The sequence below is a fragment of the Mangifera indica genome, chromosome 11 (genome assembly GCF_011075055.1).
Source record: "Mangifera indica cultivar Alphonso chromosome 11, CATAS_Mindica_2.1, whole genome shotgun sequence".
Lineage (NCBI taxonomy): Eukaryota > Viridiplantae > Streptophyta > Magnoliopsida > Sapindales > Anacardiaceae > Mangifera > Mangifera indica.
Genome location: NC_058147.1, coordinates 3,508,579 through 3,528,071, shown reverse-complemented (window position 1 = coordinate 3,528,071; position 19,493 = coordinate 3,508,579). Strand labels below are relative to the sequence as shown.

The 19,493-nt window shown below is 32.6% G+C and overlaps 3 protein-coding genes and 1 long non-coding RNA gene across 5 annotated transcripts; 2 read left to right on the top strand and 2 right to left on the bottom strand.

The window, feature by feature from the left end:
• Window positions 1–125: 125 nt before the first annotated feature.
• Window positions 126–1,517, top strand: LOC123229143 (F-box/kelch-repeat protein At5g43190-like). Of its 2 annotated transcripts, XM_044654754.1 has the most exons (2): window positions 228–360; window positions 830–1,517. In XM_044654754.1, exons 1-2 carry the CDS (start codon window positions 236–238, stop codon window positions 1,335–1,337), a joined length of 633 nt encoding a protein of 210 aa, XP_044510689.1. In that variant the 5' UTR covers window positions 228–235; the 3' UTR covers window positions 1,338–1,517. The 2 variants fall into 2 exon arrangements, with proteins under 2 accessions (XP_044510687.1, XP_044510689.1); XM_044654752.1 differs by having other exon boundaries at window positions 126–1,517.
• Window positions 1,518–5,458: 3,941 nt separating this feature from the next.
• Window positions 5,459–7,076, top strand: LOC123229037 (U-box domain-containing protein 4-like). Its single transcript, XM_044654594.1, has 2 exons — window positions 5,459–6,586; window positions 6,823–7,076. The coding sequence occupies exons 1-2, from the start codon at window positions 5,612–5,614 to the stop codon at window positions 6,898–6,900; spliced, it is 1,053 nt and encodes a 350-aa protein (XP_044510529.1). The 5' UTR covers window positions 5,459–5,611; the 3' UTR covers window positions 6,901–7,076.
• A 3,569-nt stretch (window positions 7,077–10,645) lies between these two features.
• Window positions 10,646–12,094, bottom strand: LOC123228840 (strigolactone esterase D14-like). Its single transcript, XM_044654308.1, has 3 exons — window positions 11,577–12,094; window positions 11,051–11,483; window positions 10,646–10,912 (listed from the first exon to the last, which is right to left on the bottom strand). Exons 1-2 carry the CDS (start codon window positions 11,942–11,944, stop codon window positions 11,051–11,053), a joined length of 801 nt encoding a protein of 266 aa, XP_044510243.1. The 5' UTR covers window positions 11,945–12,094; the 3' UTR covers window positions 10,646–10,912.
• A 1,054-nt stretch (window positions 12,095–13,148) lies between these two features.
• On the bottom strand, window positions 13,149–15,071 carry LOC123230087. Its single transcript, XR_006505014.1, has 2 exons — window positions 13,429–15,071; window positions 13,149–13,316 (listed from the first exon to the last, which is right to left on the bottom strand). It is a non-coding gene; the product is annotated as an uncharacterized LOC123230087 (long non-coding RNA).
• Window positions 15,072–19,493: the final 4,422 nt, after the last annotated feature.

The following is a 19,493-nucleotide window of genomic DNA, read 5'->3' as shown; positions in this document are numbered from 1 at the left end:
CGAGAAAAGGCGCCCTAATCAAATAACAAATTGTTACAACTTACAATAAAGTCAATGGTTTCCTACGTGCCAATATTAAATATCTATATCTTAATCCCAAAACAGTATCTTTCCAAAGATCATTGGCATAAATTTTCTTCACAACAAATGAAGATATTTAATAAGGAACCTGTTAGTTTATTGTAACAGTTTTTAATACCCACAAGCAAACTAACAGGTTACTTATGGAGGACTAATGAGGTCTCCATTTCCAATCATCAGAAATGGATCCTGCCATATGGAGCCATCTGCCAGAAGAACTTTTGGAGCATGTTCTCTATTTTCTGCCTCTCAGAACGTTCTTGAATTTGAGATCAACATGTAAGCATTTCAAGTCTCTTCTATTTTCACCTTCTTTCATGTCTAAATACTCTTCTTCTTCTTCAAGTTTCCCGTCTTTTATTTTGCTATCTCATCCCCAGTGTTACCTTCACTTCCCTCTTTATGACTCCAACCTTGGAACCTGGCGCTGTTTGTCTCGCTCCCTCTCTGCTTTGCAACCCTGCGCCGCTGGTGCTTCGTCTACTCTTTTATCATCCTCTAATGGCCTCTTTTGCTTTTCTCTTCCTACTTTGTCGTCTTTTCTTGTCTGTAATATATTGACCATGTCTTCGAGAATCATCAAGTTCCCCACTTATCCTTTTGCTTTTGAGTCCCTGACTTTGGTTTCTACGCCTTCTGGTTATAAAATCTTTATGTTCTCCACAAAATTTTCTCCGAATTACTGTTTTGTTTATGATTCAAGGGAACTGTGTTGGAGGATATTTGATGTTTTTGATTCGATGCTCAGTGGCAGTGATCATCAAGAACCTGTATTCTGTAATGGGTCATTGTATTTTACAACTCCAGAGCCGTTTTCAATAGTGAGCTTTGATTTGGAAAGTGGAAAATGGGACAGACTCGATGGTAACTTGCCTACTGAGGTTACATTTGTTAGACTGGTAAGTGATGGTGAAGGGAAGTTGTATTTGATTGGTGGAATTGGAATAAATGGGATTTCAAGTAGCATGAAACTGTGGGAATTGGGCGATGGAGGAACATGGATTGAAGTGGAGAGCTTGCCTGAATTGATGTGTAGAAAATTCATGTCAATTTGTTACCACAATTATGAGCACGTTTATTGCTTTTGGCATCAAGGTATGATCTGTGTTTGCTGCTACACATGGCCAGAGATCTTGTACTTCAAGGTTTCAAGAAGGACTTGGCATTGGCTGCCCAAATGCCCTTTAATTCCAGACAAGTGGAGCTGTGGTTTCAGATGGTTTTCCTTTGTTCCAGAGCTGTACGCTTTGGTTTGACCTACTTATCTTCATATGCCAGATTCTGTGGATCTTTGTTCATTTAAAACCTATTTATAATTTTAACTGCTTGCATATGTAATCCAGTACCTCTTATTGAAAGTTGTGGCCCTTGTGATCGTATTGACCCAGTCTTCTTTCATAAATAAAGTTCTCTGAAATATTTTACTCTTGATTCTACTTCTGCGGCCTTTGTTATATATGATGAATCACAGTAGTGTGACTAATCTGATATATGTCAATTTGGCTGACAAGAACCTTTTTGATTTTGTATGGGCGGCTGGCCTTTTTACTTGGTCAGTTACATGTGAAGAATTTTTCCTTTTAACTCGAGAGACGAAGAACTCCCAATATTTTACACTTCTCCATCTGGTAAGTAAATATTACAGTGTGCACAATTGCTGCCCGGTTAAACTAATAAACTTTTAGGGGGTGATTGGTTTGAGTAATATTTTATTAATAAAATAAAAATTATTTGGAAGATAGATTATTTAGAAAATTATTAGATATAAATTATTATTATGTTTGAAAAAATTTGATAAGTACAAATAATATTTTGTTTAGTTAAAAATAATAAAAAATATTGATAAATTATTTTACTTAAATCTTTTTTAATATAATTATTTTTAAATATTTTTATATTATTTATCGTATTAACTAAAAATTAATTTATTTTTATCAAAAAATAATAAATTATAATATAATTATAATAAAATCAAAATTATTTTAATAATTTTTTAATTTTTAAAATAAAGATAATAATCAGATTATCACATATATTATTTATTATATTAATATTAAATAAAAAATTATAATGTTTTATTATTAATAAAATAAATAATAAACAAAAAAATAAAAAATAAATTATCAAATTACCTTTTAAATATTAAAATTAAACTACCTTTACTGTGGACCAATGTTACAGTAAGAAAATTATAAATGCATCAGTGGGACCGTTGACTTGACATTTACTAATATTTAAAAGATTTTTTGACTTTCCACACCACAAAATATCTAGCGAGTTTGATATTATTACCAAAACTATACCCTTCATTCCGCTGATCTTCATTTATGCTAGCGGGCTTTTCTGCTTGAACATCATTCGGTTACTCGAGGACTACACTAGTGGGCTCGTCTTCCTAGGTGTATAAGTTGATTGAGCCACGAGGTAAAAGTAAATATAAATTAAATCAAATTTAAATATTTATTTATTTAAATTTAATTTAAATAAAAATAATTTAATTCAAATTTATTAAATATTAAAAATGATTTGAATTTTATTCAAATAAAAATAATTTAATTTATCTTTAATTTAAATTTATTATTCAAATTTATAACTAAGATTTATAATTTAAATTCATGATTTTTTAAAAAAATAATATAATTTAATAATTATTTAACATAATTTAAATTGAACCATAAGTTATATTTGAATTGAATCAAACTATTCACTTAATTTGTAAGTCAGATTAAATCGAACTATTTTAAATTTAAATTTAGTTTAATTTTAAAACTGATTGAATCTTTTAATTTAAATTTGAATCAATTTAATTTTTGAAATTTGAGCTAGCTCTATTCAAGTTTTATCCTGTCTAAGATAAGGGGCTTATTGCTCCACTACCACCATCTTGGAAAGACTTAATTTTCCTTGGAGACATTTTGATGGCTTTGTTATAGCACCCTCGCGACTTACATTGCAATCCTTTGTTTGACCATTTCAATCTCGTCTAAAATAAAGAATTTTATAGCCGAGTGGATGTGATTGCCCTTAAACTCTTAAGCAATGGTCATCGAATGACAACATTATAAGTTGATAGACTGTCCATAACCAAGGCATCAATCTCGGCTGGTGGACCCAACATGCATCTACTTATGTGAACTTGATCATTCTAGTCTTGGTGTCCTAAAGCTAACAAACTTTATGTATTGCTTTAATATATCCATAGATGTTCTAAATATAATTAGAATAATTTGCAAATAACAAGATGAAAGATTTATGTAGTTGAGATTGTTTGATAATATCAAAAAAATACGGAAGCTACAAATTAAGAGAGTAAATTTTCTTATTAATAAGAAAAATTAGGTATATTCAAACATGAGAGATGACGGGTATTTATACAAAAATTTTCATCAACACCTTCAAAATATTTACACAATCCCTTAACTTAATCCCATAAAGAACATTAAAAGCTGTTCTTCATTTTTCTATCCCCACGAAGACTTTTTTTCTTCAACACAATAATGTAGCCACCATGACTTAAATGAATTCACATTAAGTAAACTAATTTTGTAGAAAACCCTTTACATACGCAACAATAGAGATTTTTATGTGTCATTATATATGTTCTCTTTATATCCAGTTATATTATTCATTTAACAAACAACCAATTATGTCATAATTATTATATACTAAATTTCAAATTATACGTATTATTTATATACAAGAAAATATGATTTTAAAGTCATGGTCAAATTTATCATATGCAGTCAAGGGAATGAAAAGAGATATTTATAAAATAAGATTTTGATTTACTAGTTAATAAATGTAATTTCATAAAGATATAAGATAGAGAAAGAATAATATTACGAGATTTAGAATAAAGATTGTGGTATGTTGAAGACTTGTGGGAGTAGTTAAGTCTATGAAATCTTACTTTTTCGTTTATGTTTACATAAGATATCTTTTGTCCACATTTTAAATTAATTTATATGTTTATGACATATTTAATTACTTACCATATAACTAATATATATATTTTTTTCAACTATGGCAAGTGTTGCGTTTAAAAAATAACACTAAATTTTCAAGGCAATGATAAGTAATTAAATATGTCATAGGCATATTTACCATAATCTATGTAGTGTTATTTTTACGGTAAATATGCCGAACTCAAAAATGGTGTTCCCTGGAAAATTAAAGCGCAGCTACGTAGATATTGGTTTAATCCAAATCTCCATTGCCAATTACTTGTATATAAAAACATAATACATGTTAAATGGTGACAAAGCAGCAAAAAAAGAAAATAAAAAGTTTTGGTAGAGTTATTAAATAAGGCATTTATTTAATTTAATAATATATGCTAATGGCCACAATCTACCACGAATGTTCCTGCTCATTGGATTTCAACAGCACAATTTCCTTGGACCGCTCTATTTAAAAGTTTAAACTAACAAAAAGACAAATCTAAATGCCCAATTAGAATTTTAACCATTTATAAACATCTAATCAACTAATCTCTGATTTGGTACCTGGATTGGATGCCATGCCATGCCATGCCATGCCATGAAGGTAGGTTACGTCACAACCTGGGTTGCATGGCATTTAGACTTCTCTAATTCTTCTCATCATCCAATGCTGCTCCCCAATTATTTAAATTAATTTTTTTTTTTTACACAATGATTCCTGAAGCTGGCTGCTGCAACCTGTTCTTCTGTTCCTTGAATGATTGGAAGGTGACTTGTAACTAATAAATACGTTGGACAAAATTTACATGTACAAGGAGAATTTCTATATAAAAATGTTTAGATTTAAGATTCGACAACTCTATAATAAAATTAAACTTTTTATTTGTATAATAATTTAATTCAAATAGAGTTTTTCGTCATTAAAAAGTAAATCATTCTTGCCTACACATAATTTGGTTTTAGAAATTAAAATGATTTGGTAGATGTTAACATACACACATCTTTACAAAAAGTAGTGTTAGAAAAATTACTCAATTGAATGTTTGGTAATTGGGCTTCGGCGACGGATGCGAGATGGCCTATATGTACAGTGCCTTCTAATTGGTCAGATCAGCACATGTGCAGCCAACTAGGCACAAAAAGAAGGAACCGAGGCTGGGAATCGGGATACGTGGCACTCGACCATGCAGGCGAGAATACCAAAATGTAGCTGAACGACATAATTAATTACAGACACATCAGTGGGAAGAACACCTTGGTGAAAAGAAGAGAAAGGAGGAAGGAACTTACTTCGAACGAATCCTTCATCGAATAGCGAAACTCCAATGCGTGCGTTTAAACTTTAAAGAGACCTTTCGCACGTGCTCACCCTAACCAGGATTTGGTCTGGTCAAAACATGCACGTGTCTGCCCATCTCTCTGGCCTGTAGGCCGTGGTCCAGGTGTTATATTTCCTGACTCCCTTATATCTTCGCCTCTACACCTTTCTCCCTCTCTATTCACAACCCGAATTCCCTTACTTCCGGGTCCCAATACCCGAATTTGATTTAGATTTGATGCTGTGAAATCAAATTATTAAAATAACGGCAATGGAGAGGGAAAAACCAGTGGATTTCACTAATATGGGAAGGAGCTCTGAAAGTGTGAACGATGATTCGTCTGCTTTTAGTGATTGTAATAGCGACAGATCGGGAGAGTTTCCAACGGCGTCTTCCGAAAGCCGGAGACTGTTAATGACGTGCGTTTCGGAGAATTCAGATGATCTGATTCGGCAGCTGGTTGCGGATCTTGAGTCCTGTTCGATTGACGAGCAAAAGCAAGCCGCCATGGAAATTAGACTATTGGCTAAGGATAAGTCAGAGAATCGTATAAAAATCGCAAAAGCAGGTGCGATTAGGCCTCTAATTTCACTAATCTCATCTTCTGATTTTCAGCTTCAAGAGTACGGAGTTACAGCCATATTGAATCTGTCTTTATGTGACGAAAACAAAGAATTGATAGCATTGTCAGGAGCGATAAAGCCACTTGTTAGAGCTCTAAAAACAGGTACATCAACAGCTAAAGAAAACGCCGCTTGTGCTCTACTTCGTTTATCTCAAATCGAAGAGAACAAAATTGCAATCGGAAGATCGGGAGCGATTCCACATCTAGTTAATCTTCTCGAAAACGGAGGTTTTCGCGGGAAAAAAGACGCATTAACAGCTTTATATTCTCTCTGCTCGGTTAAGGAAAACAAAATCAAAGCCGTTCAAGCGGGGATCATGAAACCGCTGGTGGAGTTAATGGCTGATTTCGCGTCAAACATGGTTGACAAGTCAGCATGCGTTATGAGCTTGTTAGTATCCTCAAATGAAGCGAAAGCGTCGGTGGTTGAGGAAGGTGGAATTCCGGTTTTGGTTGAGATCATAGAGGTTGGGTCACAGAGGCAGAAGGAGATCGCGGTGGCAATATTATTACAGCTTTGTGAAGAAAGTGTAGTGTACCGTACTATGGTGGGCCGCGAGGGAGCGATTCCCCCCTTGGTCGCTCTGTCTCAGTCCGGCACAAATCGCGCCAAGCAAAAGGTAACAATTCCGATACTTAGGCGTTTTGAAATAATTTCCCTCAATTACTGAAACAGAACTGTGTTATGCCACGTCAGCTAACTTAGCTCCATTTAACTTTTTCTTTTCTAAAATAATGTCCCAGTACTTTAGGATTTCGGCAGTTGATAAGTAACGGTAGTTTAGATTTTAATTTTACTTTTGGTATCTACTTATAACACTTACAGGGATAAAAAAGTCATTTTGTTTATGTACAGGTGGAGACACTGATAGAGCTTCTACGGCAACCGAGATCCGGCAACGTCGCTGCAAGAACGTCGGATTTGTCAGTGTAAAGTGCGCCTCACCGTATGCTTCATGTAATCGAGAACATTCGAACGGTTAAATAGTTTTTTGAAACTATGTAAAATTGTACATATCTTGTGTAGCGGAGCTTGTAAAATTTGTGATTATGGTATGAGTTTGGTTTGCTTTTTGAAACTAGAAAATAATAATTTTTGTGGTGATTCAACGCAACGCTTTTTAATTTCTTTGATGAAGATGGCTTAACTTCAAAATTATATTTTATAATTTTTATTTATTAAATAATAATATGATTGAAGAGAAGAAAGCATTTAGAAAAGTACGTAATACTGGCCACGGAATGATACATCAATAAATTAAGGAGAAGACTATGGAGAGTAGTCCAGAAGAATCGGCCGTTTGGTAGCGCTAATAGTTTGCCCTTTTCTTTGGGCAATGGACCATTCACTTTAAAAACACGCTTAAGAAGGCGTTTTAAAAATTCAATTAGTTATTTATTGGATAAATTTTATTAAATTTTTTAATTATAAATAAAAATAAAATTATCATTTTATTATTAAATTTTAAAAGTTAATATTATTTTTTTATATATTTTAAAAACTAACATTTTATCGTTATTTTGAAAATTTAAATAGTTAACATTTTATTTTAAAATTTATTTTCCTTTTTTGACCATTATCATCTTCTATCAATTTTCTAGATCTGGTTGTGAAACATGATTACCCACCATTACAACGGAGGACAAATTATTGTCTTTTGTTATTCAGAGGATGACAAAGAAGGTCATTAGAGAGAGAGAAAAATACCAAAGAAGGAGGTTATCATTCGTTAGATAGTTAGTCAGATTTGTTTTTCAAACTTTTAAGAGGGAAAAATAAAATTTTTAAAATTAATCTTAAGAAGAAATTATTAATTTCTTAAATTAATAGAAAAAATAATATATAATTTTATTTATTTTAATATTATTGATAAAATAAAAATTTTATTTTTTTAACTAATATTTTGATTAAATTTAATAATTTATTGATTGATTTTTAAAATTTTAAAACATTGTAAAAATATTTTGAAAAATAAATTAAAATTTAGGTACAAGATAGTCGTTTGGCCTTTTCTGTTAACAAAGAAGTCGTACTCGTGACCAACTTTTCAAATATTAGCCGATGATTTTCTTTTCTTCTTATGAATTTTCTGACGTTGAAACAATTTGTTTGCCACATGGCTTAGTTTAGCTAACTATAAAACGGTTAGTCGTTTGTCACATCAGCTTTCATCGCGATCTGGGCTCCAGCTTTGACGGCTTAATGGATGGAGGCAAAAGTCTTATAAATGAAATTTGCTAAAACAAAAAGTGACCTTTGATCCTAGAGCAAGAAAAAGAGGTGAATAATTATATATCTTTGATAAACAAATATGGGGTTATTGACATTCCAACAACTTCTGTAGGAAAAGACTGGGTCAATGACTTGAACGGATAAGCTTATATATAGATTTTAAGCCTTTGATTTTATATATATATATATATATATATATATATATATATATAAATGGTTGCCGGTTCAAGTAATTGACTGAGTACCAAAGTGGATGCCTGTTTGTGGAAATTTGCACTATATCTGGTGGGAAGAGGTAATCTGACATTGACACCCATCGCCATTTTCCACCTCTGGGTTCTCGATCACTCAGAATATGTTATCATTTGCAAAGGGTGGAACTGTTAGGTAAAATTGCCCCAATGAACTTAGTTCAAACCTCTAATTGTTTTTTTGTTATAGTCCGCAGTGTGGACTCTTGAACTTGCAATTTTTATTTATTTTTTTCATAATGAATAATCTCATCCGATTTGGATCGTGTGAGCCATTATATCCCAATGTTTCTTGTGTGTGTTTATGGATGTCAGCAATTTGTTCCCCTTTCACACGGTATAGTTGCTTAGGTTTCCGGCAAAATTATGAATTAAGAAACAAAAGCCATCATTGACCAACCCACTAAGAAAATTTCCCCCATATTAGGCTTCTTAATTGACCTGATAATAATGCACGTTTATGTTAACCCCCATTGATAATGCGCACACAAAGGGAGGCGGCTACAAACATACAAGGTAGGCAGATAGCTGCCATTCGATTAAGTAACTCAAAATGTTCAAACCAAAATCGAAAAAGAAGTTATTTTCTTTCGGCCCACAAATCAAGATAAGACGCAATTAGACACATAATTCCATATTTTACATTTGTTTTTGGGCTTTTCTTTGTGAAATAATACTTGGTAATCACTGATGAATAGTAGGCAATATGCATTGTATATGGCATTAATTGGATTTGTATGGTTCCTTGAAGGATTTTAAATTCTCAGTAGTGGGTTTAAACATTAGTGTTTCAGTTTATATATATAAACAAAATGGTTTGAATTCGATAGACTGGTTATCATACAGAGGGGTGAACATTACTCATACAGCCCTTCGTGGGTAGTGTACCCTATTTTTCGCCCAATAAACGAGCCCACAACACAACTTCAAGGAAAGTTATAGGAATTTCGTTTTTGGGGTTTTATTTGAAAATTCCAATCAAATACTCACGGCCTAGAACTCTCCTGAGATTTTAATTGAGAAAAAAGAAGTTAGAGATAAAATTACATGTGTTATGGGAAGAAGACTTCGATGGTAAAAGAAAATGAAACTAGCTATCTTTATGCATCTCAGGCTGTGTCTATTGACATGGGCCAAGAGTTGTATTAATGGCTTGCGCGATCCCATGACTTGGCCCTTGAGCAACTAAACTTATACATACGTTATGCATTTGCTTGAGATCCAATTGTTTTGTTCAGTGAAGCGACTAACTCCCTAATTATTTGTACAGAGATGTCATTCTTCATCATCATCTATGAAGCTTGGTCATGCACTTCCCTTTCATGGAGTATCTCTCTCTTCTAAAAGTCTTACCAAGCTTTGCCAATGTGACAGGATGAAACATATCTCACATCTTAGTTGTCACACTTAACTTGAATGCTTCATGAAACCACGCAACCTTGTATGTTCTTCGTATTATTAAGTGTGGAAAATAGACAGGGCATCTAAATTTGAATTAGTTCAGATAAAAAGGTACTCTCATTCCTTTTTCATTTTTCCTTTTTAAACTGAATAGAAGACAACACAGCATACGGTTAAATTCTTCAGTGATTGCTAATTAGTTTGCTTAAATAATATCATGATAAACTTGGTTAAAATAATTAACAATTGCCACTCCTGAAACATGTTAGCACAATAGCACAAGCATCATAATCATTCGGTACGCATATTTCGAGCTGCTTTATCAGGAATCAAGCCTGCTGGACAGGTTTGTTCCTGCAACTATTCAAGCAAGATTACTGGAATTACTTGCTAGACAACATGCATCTTTCACGGTATAAGTTAATTTCTGGTCAAGTTTACAGAAAAGTATGATATCTCCCACTAGACAATGGGTTCTATACTTCCCTCTTTACTACAAGTCTCCTGGAAATTTTTCACTCACTTTCAATAGGGTTAAAAGTAAATTTCCATTTATTTTCCTCAGAAAAAATTATGCAGAAAAATGTTAAGACATAATGGATGGCTCTGAAAATCCGATGAAGCAGAGCCAGAGATAGAGAATCTCAGGCCATGCCTGGGTGGGTCGCACATTTTTGGATCTTCCTAGCAAGAAGACACAAGAATGAAGATTCTTTGAGCCAGATAATAAAGATGTATGCGGCCTCTTGTAGTGATGAAGAGTTTTGCAAAACTAGAAAACAGAGTACCCAAAGTACAAACACTAATAACATTTCTCCATAGATTTCCAATTCATGTCCAAATAAAGATGAAAGTAACAAAAACAGATCAAAGAAAGGAAAACCAAAAAGATGGGCAAGTCATCACGTGCTGGTCACGTGGGTATCTCTTATCCTCTTATTGACATCGTATAATCCAAATCCATGGACTAGTGTTCACAAATTCTTGTAAATGTTGACACCTCCAGCCTTACTACAATTTTCTTCTGGACCCACTTCATAGCTCAATCCAAATAGCTCCCACTACACACGAAAAGCCAAAATCAAACATAAATATGGTTGATTTTCTTTGCCAATTTTAGATAAATATATTTTGGTTCCTTCTAGTTATCCACAGTTTCATCCATCATTAATCTTGCTGATAAAAATGATCATTTTTACCTAATTTCTTGATAGTGCTCGGCGGATAACTGGACCCAGTAAGGCAGGGGCACTCAAATGAGGCAAATGGCCTTCTGTATTCAAAATCTCCACCGTAGTACGGCCACCGAGATGTTTCCGGAGATATTCAGCTACTGATGTGGGGACTGAGACATCCTTGGCCGTTTGAATTATGCAACAAGGCACCTTTACAAGGCCAAGGAATCCCCTAAGATCACTGTTAAACACAGTTCTGCAGACAAATAACGATATGTCCGGCCTCATATTGAATAGGGTCCGGCTAAATTCTCTAACAGCTGCCGGCACGTCTGCCCCCACTGATAGCGGCGCAAACCCATAAACCCATGCCTCATAATTGGCCTCCATTGCTGAAAACACTTTCTCAATTTCACTCTCCTCAAATCCCCCATGATAATCGTTGTCATTCAAAAATCTGAATGTATAGATCTAAATTTTACTCAGATTTTTGAGAAATAAAAGAAACCCAATTCTTACTGGATAAAAAATTGACTTTTTAAATGTTTACCTCGGAGAAGCACCGATGAGAATGAGCTTGGTGAAGACCTCAGGGCGGCGAATGGAAGCCAAGATTCCAATCATAGCGGATACAGAGTGACCAACATAGGCACAGCGATCAACGCCGAGGGCGTCGAGAATGTTAAGCAAGTCATCAACATAAGCATCAAGAGTTGTGTACCTACTGAAATCAAAATAATCAGGATTCACACTGCCGGCACAAACGAGGTCATAGAGAATTACACGATAATGGGTGAAATACGGAAGAATGCGTTGCCAAGCGGACTGGTCAGTGCCAAATCCATGGGCAAGTACCAGAAACTTTTCTCCAGTACCTACTACACGAACATGGAGAGCTTCCAGGAGGATGTTGCCCATGAATTTTGGCCTTCTGGGAAACTTCGATTAAAAGGTTGTTGAGAGTGGTCTGTAAAATAACATACGCAGGTAAGGAAAGGCGTGAAGGTTTTTGGGCTGGTGTACGCCATGGGACTTTTGGCACTTCTATTTATACAGTTAGATTCAAGGGCATCTTTATCTTCCCACACCTGCTTTCTTATTGGACTGTGTAAGTGCTACAGTGCATTGTCTGCTTACTCTGTAAATAATCATAATCTATGAAAGATAAGTTATTTGTTTGGACTGTCTTTGTCTGGAGTGATGGTCTCCCGTAAAACTAGCTACACTCTTAATTTTCTTTTTGGTTTGGTTCATAATAGCAACAGAACCACTTACTTCGAACTGAACCGCAGTAACTTCTACAGAGGCAGTCGCAGTCAGTCTGGACTCTGGCATGGCTCCTGTTTGTGGAAACTCAAATTTAATTATTTCACATTTTTCCCATGTGTCAAATTTCCTCGGTGCTGTATATTGTAATTTGTATGGTCTCAAATGGAAAGTGCAAAAAAAAAAAAAAAAAGAATTCGTAAATTGTATGATAATAAAATTTTATATATAAATAATATATAATTTTATATACCATTAATAATATATTATTATATAATGATTTATTATTTTATTTTTAATTTAAAATTATTAAATTATATAATGATTTATTATTATTTATACATATAATACTATTTTTTATACAATCTAAAATTTGTAAAAATATATGAGTTTAAATACTTTTTAATAATATTTTAAAATTAAAATTAAAATTTATTTATAATAATTATATATTTAATTATTATATTTAATATAATTAATTTTATTTTAAAAAATCGATATAATCCAAAAGAGATTCATTGTTAAAAAAGGAAAATGAATTTTCCAAATTATCTTTTATGATTGTCCGAGAATAAGAGATGAAAGCAATCCTTTCTCACTAAACAAATAAAAGATAAAAAGTAAAAAAAAATGACCTCTTATGTTGTTCACCCCCCATGTACCGACAGAGAAAAATAAAAAATTTCTCAAGTTTCTGTCTAACTTAAATTTCACTCCCTTAAGGTTCAATGGCGACATCCCTGAAAGTGATTGAATTTGTCAATTTTGTTCCTTATCTTTTCTCAAGTTCAAAGTGGAGAAAAGTAAAGCATAATTGAAATTAGTTTCTAGAATAATTGACACTCGGGACCCAATGGCCATCACGAAAAATTGGTGGTAGCTACTGTTATTAATTTTGAGAGCAGAAAATGCATAAAAACAAACTAAAATGGTGGGAAAATAAGACCTGAAGCCCTTCCTTCCAGCTGTCTGTCTGATTTAGCAAGAGCCAATAATTTTCTCCTTTTGGAGAACATTTATGGAACTGATGTAAGATTATACAGCACATGCAACAGTGAGGTGACGTTAGTAATGATGATAAAAGATGACACATTGAAGCATGCAAATACAGATTGCTTTGATTAGTGATTACTGACCAGTGACCACCCACTAGAATAAGCAATGTACTTAATGGCTAAAGCAATGGCTGTATGCTGGTGAGAGAGAGAGTGTATGTTTCTCTCAGAATCTCCAACGCCTGTTAGATGAGATACAGAAGAGCACGATATTGGAATCTGATTCAATGGAGGTAGCCTTCACTTAAAAAATTATACTGGTTACATTGAATATGGTCCATCTTCTTCTTGTTGCCGCATCCATCTCATTGGCTGCAAAATTGACCTCTCCACTCTTCTCCTCTCCAACCACTTTTCCAAAGGTAAAAGCAAAAGCTAGAAGAAGCAGACTCGTGTTGCCTTACTATGTGATCTTATCCACTTGTGTGATTAAATGATGAGAAAATTTAGGAACAAAAGCCTGACATGGGGCCATTGGATTCTGCCAGAACAACTACGAGGAGATGGGGGAAGACAAGGTAAACATCAAAGCCACGTGAAGCTAATTAATTGTTTGTTAGGTAGGCCAAGGAATTCAAAGGAAATAGCTGGGTGTAGGCGCTGGCTTAATTTCCATCAAGGAAAACTGGCATGTGAAGAGATGAATGAGGCTAAAAAAAGTTGCAGATAAGTCATGGAGTCTGGGTCCACCAATTGACATTAATAATGTGCAGTGGCTCTCTACACAGTGCGTACAAACGTTGTGGAGTAAAGTCTTCATTGATTTGATGGGTCATTGGGCTTATCTTATCCACATATGCTTTTTCATTCCTCTTTCCTTGCTTTTGTTATTTAGCATCTACATTTATTCGATTTTGTCTGGTTAGAATACATGGGATTCGTGAGTAACATTGATAAAGAAGAATGAGAAGCAAAAGGATGAAGAAGACGAAAGACTTTCAACTTTCTTTTTGTTTTTAATGTAAAAAGATAAAAAAACAATGGGATACCCAAAAAAGGGACTCGGAACATATTAAGTTCGGCCTAATAAAAAAAGGGTCAGTAAAAAACTACACAGAGACAGCTTGCAAAAAACAAAAATTCACAAAAATTCTGATTATCTTCTCTCGTTGACCTATCACAGAATCTACTATGATAGGTTTGAAGAAGAGACATACGACTAACCTATTCAAACTTGTCTTAACAAGAATTTGAGAATGCAGGCCTGACCACCAATCAAAAAACACACAGAATTTACCGTCCATACAATAAAACCCAGCAACCAACAGAGGCTTTGGTAAATGTCTTTATAGTAAGACAGAGAGCAGACCTGGGCACCAGCAGAAGAAAGGCAAGCAGAATTGCAAACTCTCAATCTGGTTCTAAAGCTAAAGGAGCTCCAGGAAGAAGCAGAAATCTGCAGAAAGAGAGCATCCAGCCTGCAGAAAACCTTAAACCAGAAAAATAGGCGCCATATTTTGGGAATTCCACAATCCAAAAACCAAAAATTCTGGGCAAGATTCCAAATCATCACAAAAGAGCTGCAACATAAAGGACTCTCACAGTCCAGTAAATTCCCTTGACAGGAAACAGACCACAAGCCAAAACTGCAAACTTGGAGGAAATCCTTAGCCAAGATTTTTAACTTTCTTACAGTTACGCATATGCAATATATAAGGATTAGGGAAATTGAAATTTTTAGCTTTATTTTAATCTGTGTATACATATATACTACTCATTTTAAAACTTAAATAAATATACCACAACAGTAATCTATTTTTCCAAAATACTCATCTTTAAATAATTCATGTAGAGATTCTTTTTTTTTCTAGAAATTTGTTTCCTTCTTTCTCAACCTTCAAGTGAGGACTCATGCAAAGAAATCCTCTCTCTTTTTCTCTATAACCTTAAAACTATACTGTGATAAGTAAAAAAAATTATTTAGTAGAATTTAGCTGAAAAAAATAAAAAGTTAATGTTTAACTGAAAAAAAATAATTACTAAAAATTTTTTTTAAAAAATTAACGCTCTAATTAAAAAGGGGTTGGCGTTGGCTAACCCTCCAATTAAAAAGGGGTTGGCATGACCCATCGTTTCATAAAATAAAAGGATTCAAGTAAGGGTTGATGTTATATTTTATAAAATAAAAGGGTTGGCTTCCTTTTTATAAAATATAACGCCAACCCTTACTCGCTAAAAGGGTTGGCGTTTCTTAAAACTAAAAAGGGTTGGTGTCGCCCACCTTTGGCGTCAACTCTTTTATTTTATTGTTATGATTTTTTAGAGTTTTTTTTATGTGATAGGTCATATAAGTTAAAATATTATTTTCATAAAAGAGAATCTAAAAATTTTTAAATACAATGGGCCTCACTATATGAAAGAGAATCTGGAAATCTTTAAATTCAATGAGCCCACTGTATGATTGTTGACGTGAATTGAATCTTCCATATAGTGAACTAAATTTAAAAAAAACATAAGTCAGTGGGTGTTGGTGTTAACACCAAGGGGTTGGCGACGTTAACCTGTTCTTTGTCTAAAAATTTTTCAAATTTAAAATTTTGTATTTTATAACTATTAATATAATATTATAACAACTTTAAACAATAAAAACAATATTAAATAACAATATTAAATAATCTAACAACATAAAATCACAACAAAATTAAATTTCACATGAACTTATGAACATGAATCTATCATATATTATTTGATTTTCAATTGTTCATAAAGAAAACATATAACATATAAGTTTTATTGTTCAATCATATATTTTCTTTGTTGAAATTTTTTTTTCCGTACTACAGATATTTCTTTCTCACTAGAAAACTGAAGAAAAAAAGAGATGATATTCTCTCTTTCTGTATAAGTTACATCAATAGGGGTATTTTAGAAAAATATTATACTGTTGTGATAATTTTGTTTAAATTTTAAAATGAGTAATATATATGTATACACAGTAAAAAAAAAAAGTAAAAATTTTAATTTCCCTAAGGATTAAACTACCTATATTTCTATCGTGCTAAAGATATAACTTGAATGATCCAGTATGATATCCTAAATAGTTATAAAAGAGTTTGAGTTCCAGATTCACATATATTATTTTAAATTTAAATACTTAAATTTTTGAATGCAGTGATTCAAGCTAATAAATAGACCCAAAATTTTATCTATGTTATAAACAGTCCAACATATATTGTCAGTTTTGGGATTCAGACCCTCACGATTTTAAAACGTGTCTATTGAGTTAAGAGCTTTTGATCCCTACTTATATACAAACTCAGTAGACAGAACGTGAGTGATGTGAGACTTCAGGTCACAACACACTCCCCCATCACTATCGTACTGATAATGTGTTATAAATAGTCTAACAGATATTATCCGCTTTAGATTTCAGACCTTTACGACTTTAAAACACATCTACTGAGTTAAGGGCTTCTGACTTTTACTTATATACAAACTCAATAAATAAAATAGAAGCGATGCAAGAGTTCATGTCACAACAATCTATACCTCTTTGTAAAATAAAATCACTTCCACGGAGTATATTACATAAATAAATGCCCTTATAGTAAGACAAAACTTAAAAGGAAAGAGAAAGTTTTATCCCTGATCAGGGTTTGACTTGGAACTTGGGACTTGGGAGTTGAGAGCCAGAAGGAATATTATATATATATATATATATATATATATATATATATATATATATATATATATATATATATATATTTGTATGGTATATATAAATTTATGTATATATAATAATATATTATTATAAAATTAAATAATTTTAAATAAAAAATAATATTTAATTATTTATTAATATTATTTATACACAAAATTTTATTAACAAGAGAAAGTGTAGGGTGGTCGTGGGGCAGTGTAATTGGACAAACAAAAAGTAGGTATTTATTGCTTTTCAATATGCAAATACAAAGCAGAATAGCTGGATAGAGAAAATGTGTCCCTTTGTCCCAGAAAAAGAAAAACTTAGGGTCACGCCTACCTTGGAAAAAATGCATTAGACATGAATTAGATAAGTGATATCACTTAGTTTTGCCTCCTTTGGACATATTTGTTGCCTGGATGGCGACACAAATGTAGGAATTAGAAGACAGAGACCTCCGGAAAACTCTTTTTTTGAGCAAACACTTTCTTCTGAGCTTCATCAAAACACTTTTTCCATAACTCCTTGTGGAAGAAAATCAAAGAATATTATTGAAGTCAATCACAATGTTTCTCTCATAAAACAACTTAAAATGAGAACCAATTTACCCCAATAATTAAAGAATAACTAGTAGCATTTAATGTGGAAGAATAATTGAATAATGTCATTAAGTGTTTTGTCAATATAATCAACGTTTTGATCTAGCAAATAGATCATGTTGTCCCGATAATATTGTTAGGGACCCAAATCCCTTTCTAACAGCCAACCATTACAAGGTTACAATTGTTTTATAAAAGGCTTGCATTAAAGGAAGATCAAACAATAATATATACAGGAAGATTATGAAACAAAGCAAAACACAGAGTAAAACTAAGCATCAAAAAGAGGTCTGTGAAGTGGGTAAAACTACCAAGGTGAAGAGAGGAGATGCAAAAGAGAAGGAGGGAATGGAGAAGAAAAAATTGGAGGAACGGTGGAGAAAGAGGGGATGAAAAACGGAATTTTTTATTGAGTTCAGTTTATGCCTGAATATTTGCCTAAAGCTTGAAACTTCTGTATAAACCAAGCTTGAACACAAACAAATAAAACCCGAACCCGAACACGTTTGTGTCATTGTCCCTTGTGCAATTGATAATGATAATTTAAGGTCTAAAGTCTTATTCCCACCAAAAGGTTTAGTGCAAAGATAAATTTACATTTATTGGGTTTAAAAACTTAAATATTCATTTAACATAAAATTTTTTATTAAAATTTGTTATTAACTATAAGGGTAAATTATTATTAAATAACAATATTAAAAAAATAAAATTTTATCTTATTCTTTTTCTCAAAATTTAAAAAAATTAATATTTTTTTTACCTAAAAATTTGAGAAGTTACCTTTTCACTCTTAAGGTTTCATTTATTTTTTTCCTTTTTTGTCAACATTCTTCGACAAACCACCCATCTGGCAATGCTCCCTCGCACAGTTTGGATGAAGATGTGGCCACAAAGGGGACAGAGTATTGTGTGTTGTCCAAATTTGATGCACAACGAACACATTTGTGGTTGCATCTTTGTTGAGTTTATGGTCGAAGAACAAGTCTTCGTCTAAATCGACGAAAAAATATGACAAATTCTCATTGTATGAAGTTGATTTAATGAAGTCTTTTTATCTTCGAGCTTCATCATCATCAAGGCTTCGTTAGCCTTCGTTTAGTGTTGTCAATAGTAGTAGAGAGAGATGCACAAAAAGTTAGCTGACATCAGAATCGATTGGCCCTTACTATCACCTCGTCAGAGTTTGCAACAAACTCTAGTGATTTAGGGGTGAAAAAATTACTTTTCAAAGTTAAGATTGAGAGGTGAAATGCAAATTTTTAAAACTTAAGAATAAAAATGAGATAAAATCATATATTTTTTTAATATTATTGATAAAATAATAATTTTATCCTTAGTCATAATAGAAAATTTATGAATGATTGAGTTTTTAAAAAGTCCTTTGGCCTAAATTAAAACTGGAACTTAAAGATGACAATTTCACTATGAATTTTGGGGCCTTTACTCTCTTTAACCTTAACAGGAAAAAGATTTTTCGATAGAAACAGAAAAGGAGAAGAAAACAGGGATGAGGATTAAAAAAATCTTCTCAATCGGGGATGAGCCGAGGACAAGGATATATGTGTCCACTTCTCACCCCATTTTCATCTTCATCATTTTATATTAATGTATTTACTTAAAATATTAACATATTTTTATAGTTTTAAATTATTTATGTTTTTTTATTTATTTAGGTTTTTATTGTGTATATTAAAATGATTAATATATGATATTTAAAATAATAAATTGGTTTTAATTTTATTATTTAATATATTTGTAATGTATTTATAAAATAACGAGAAAAAGAATTTTTCTGATAAATATAAAGAGAAAATATTTTTTTGTGAGCAGGAAACGAGAAATATTTATCAATCTCTGTAAGGAAAACAAACCGAAACATGGATCGATGTTCTCTCTAGGATGAG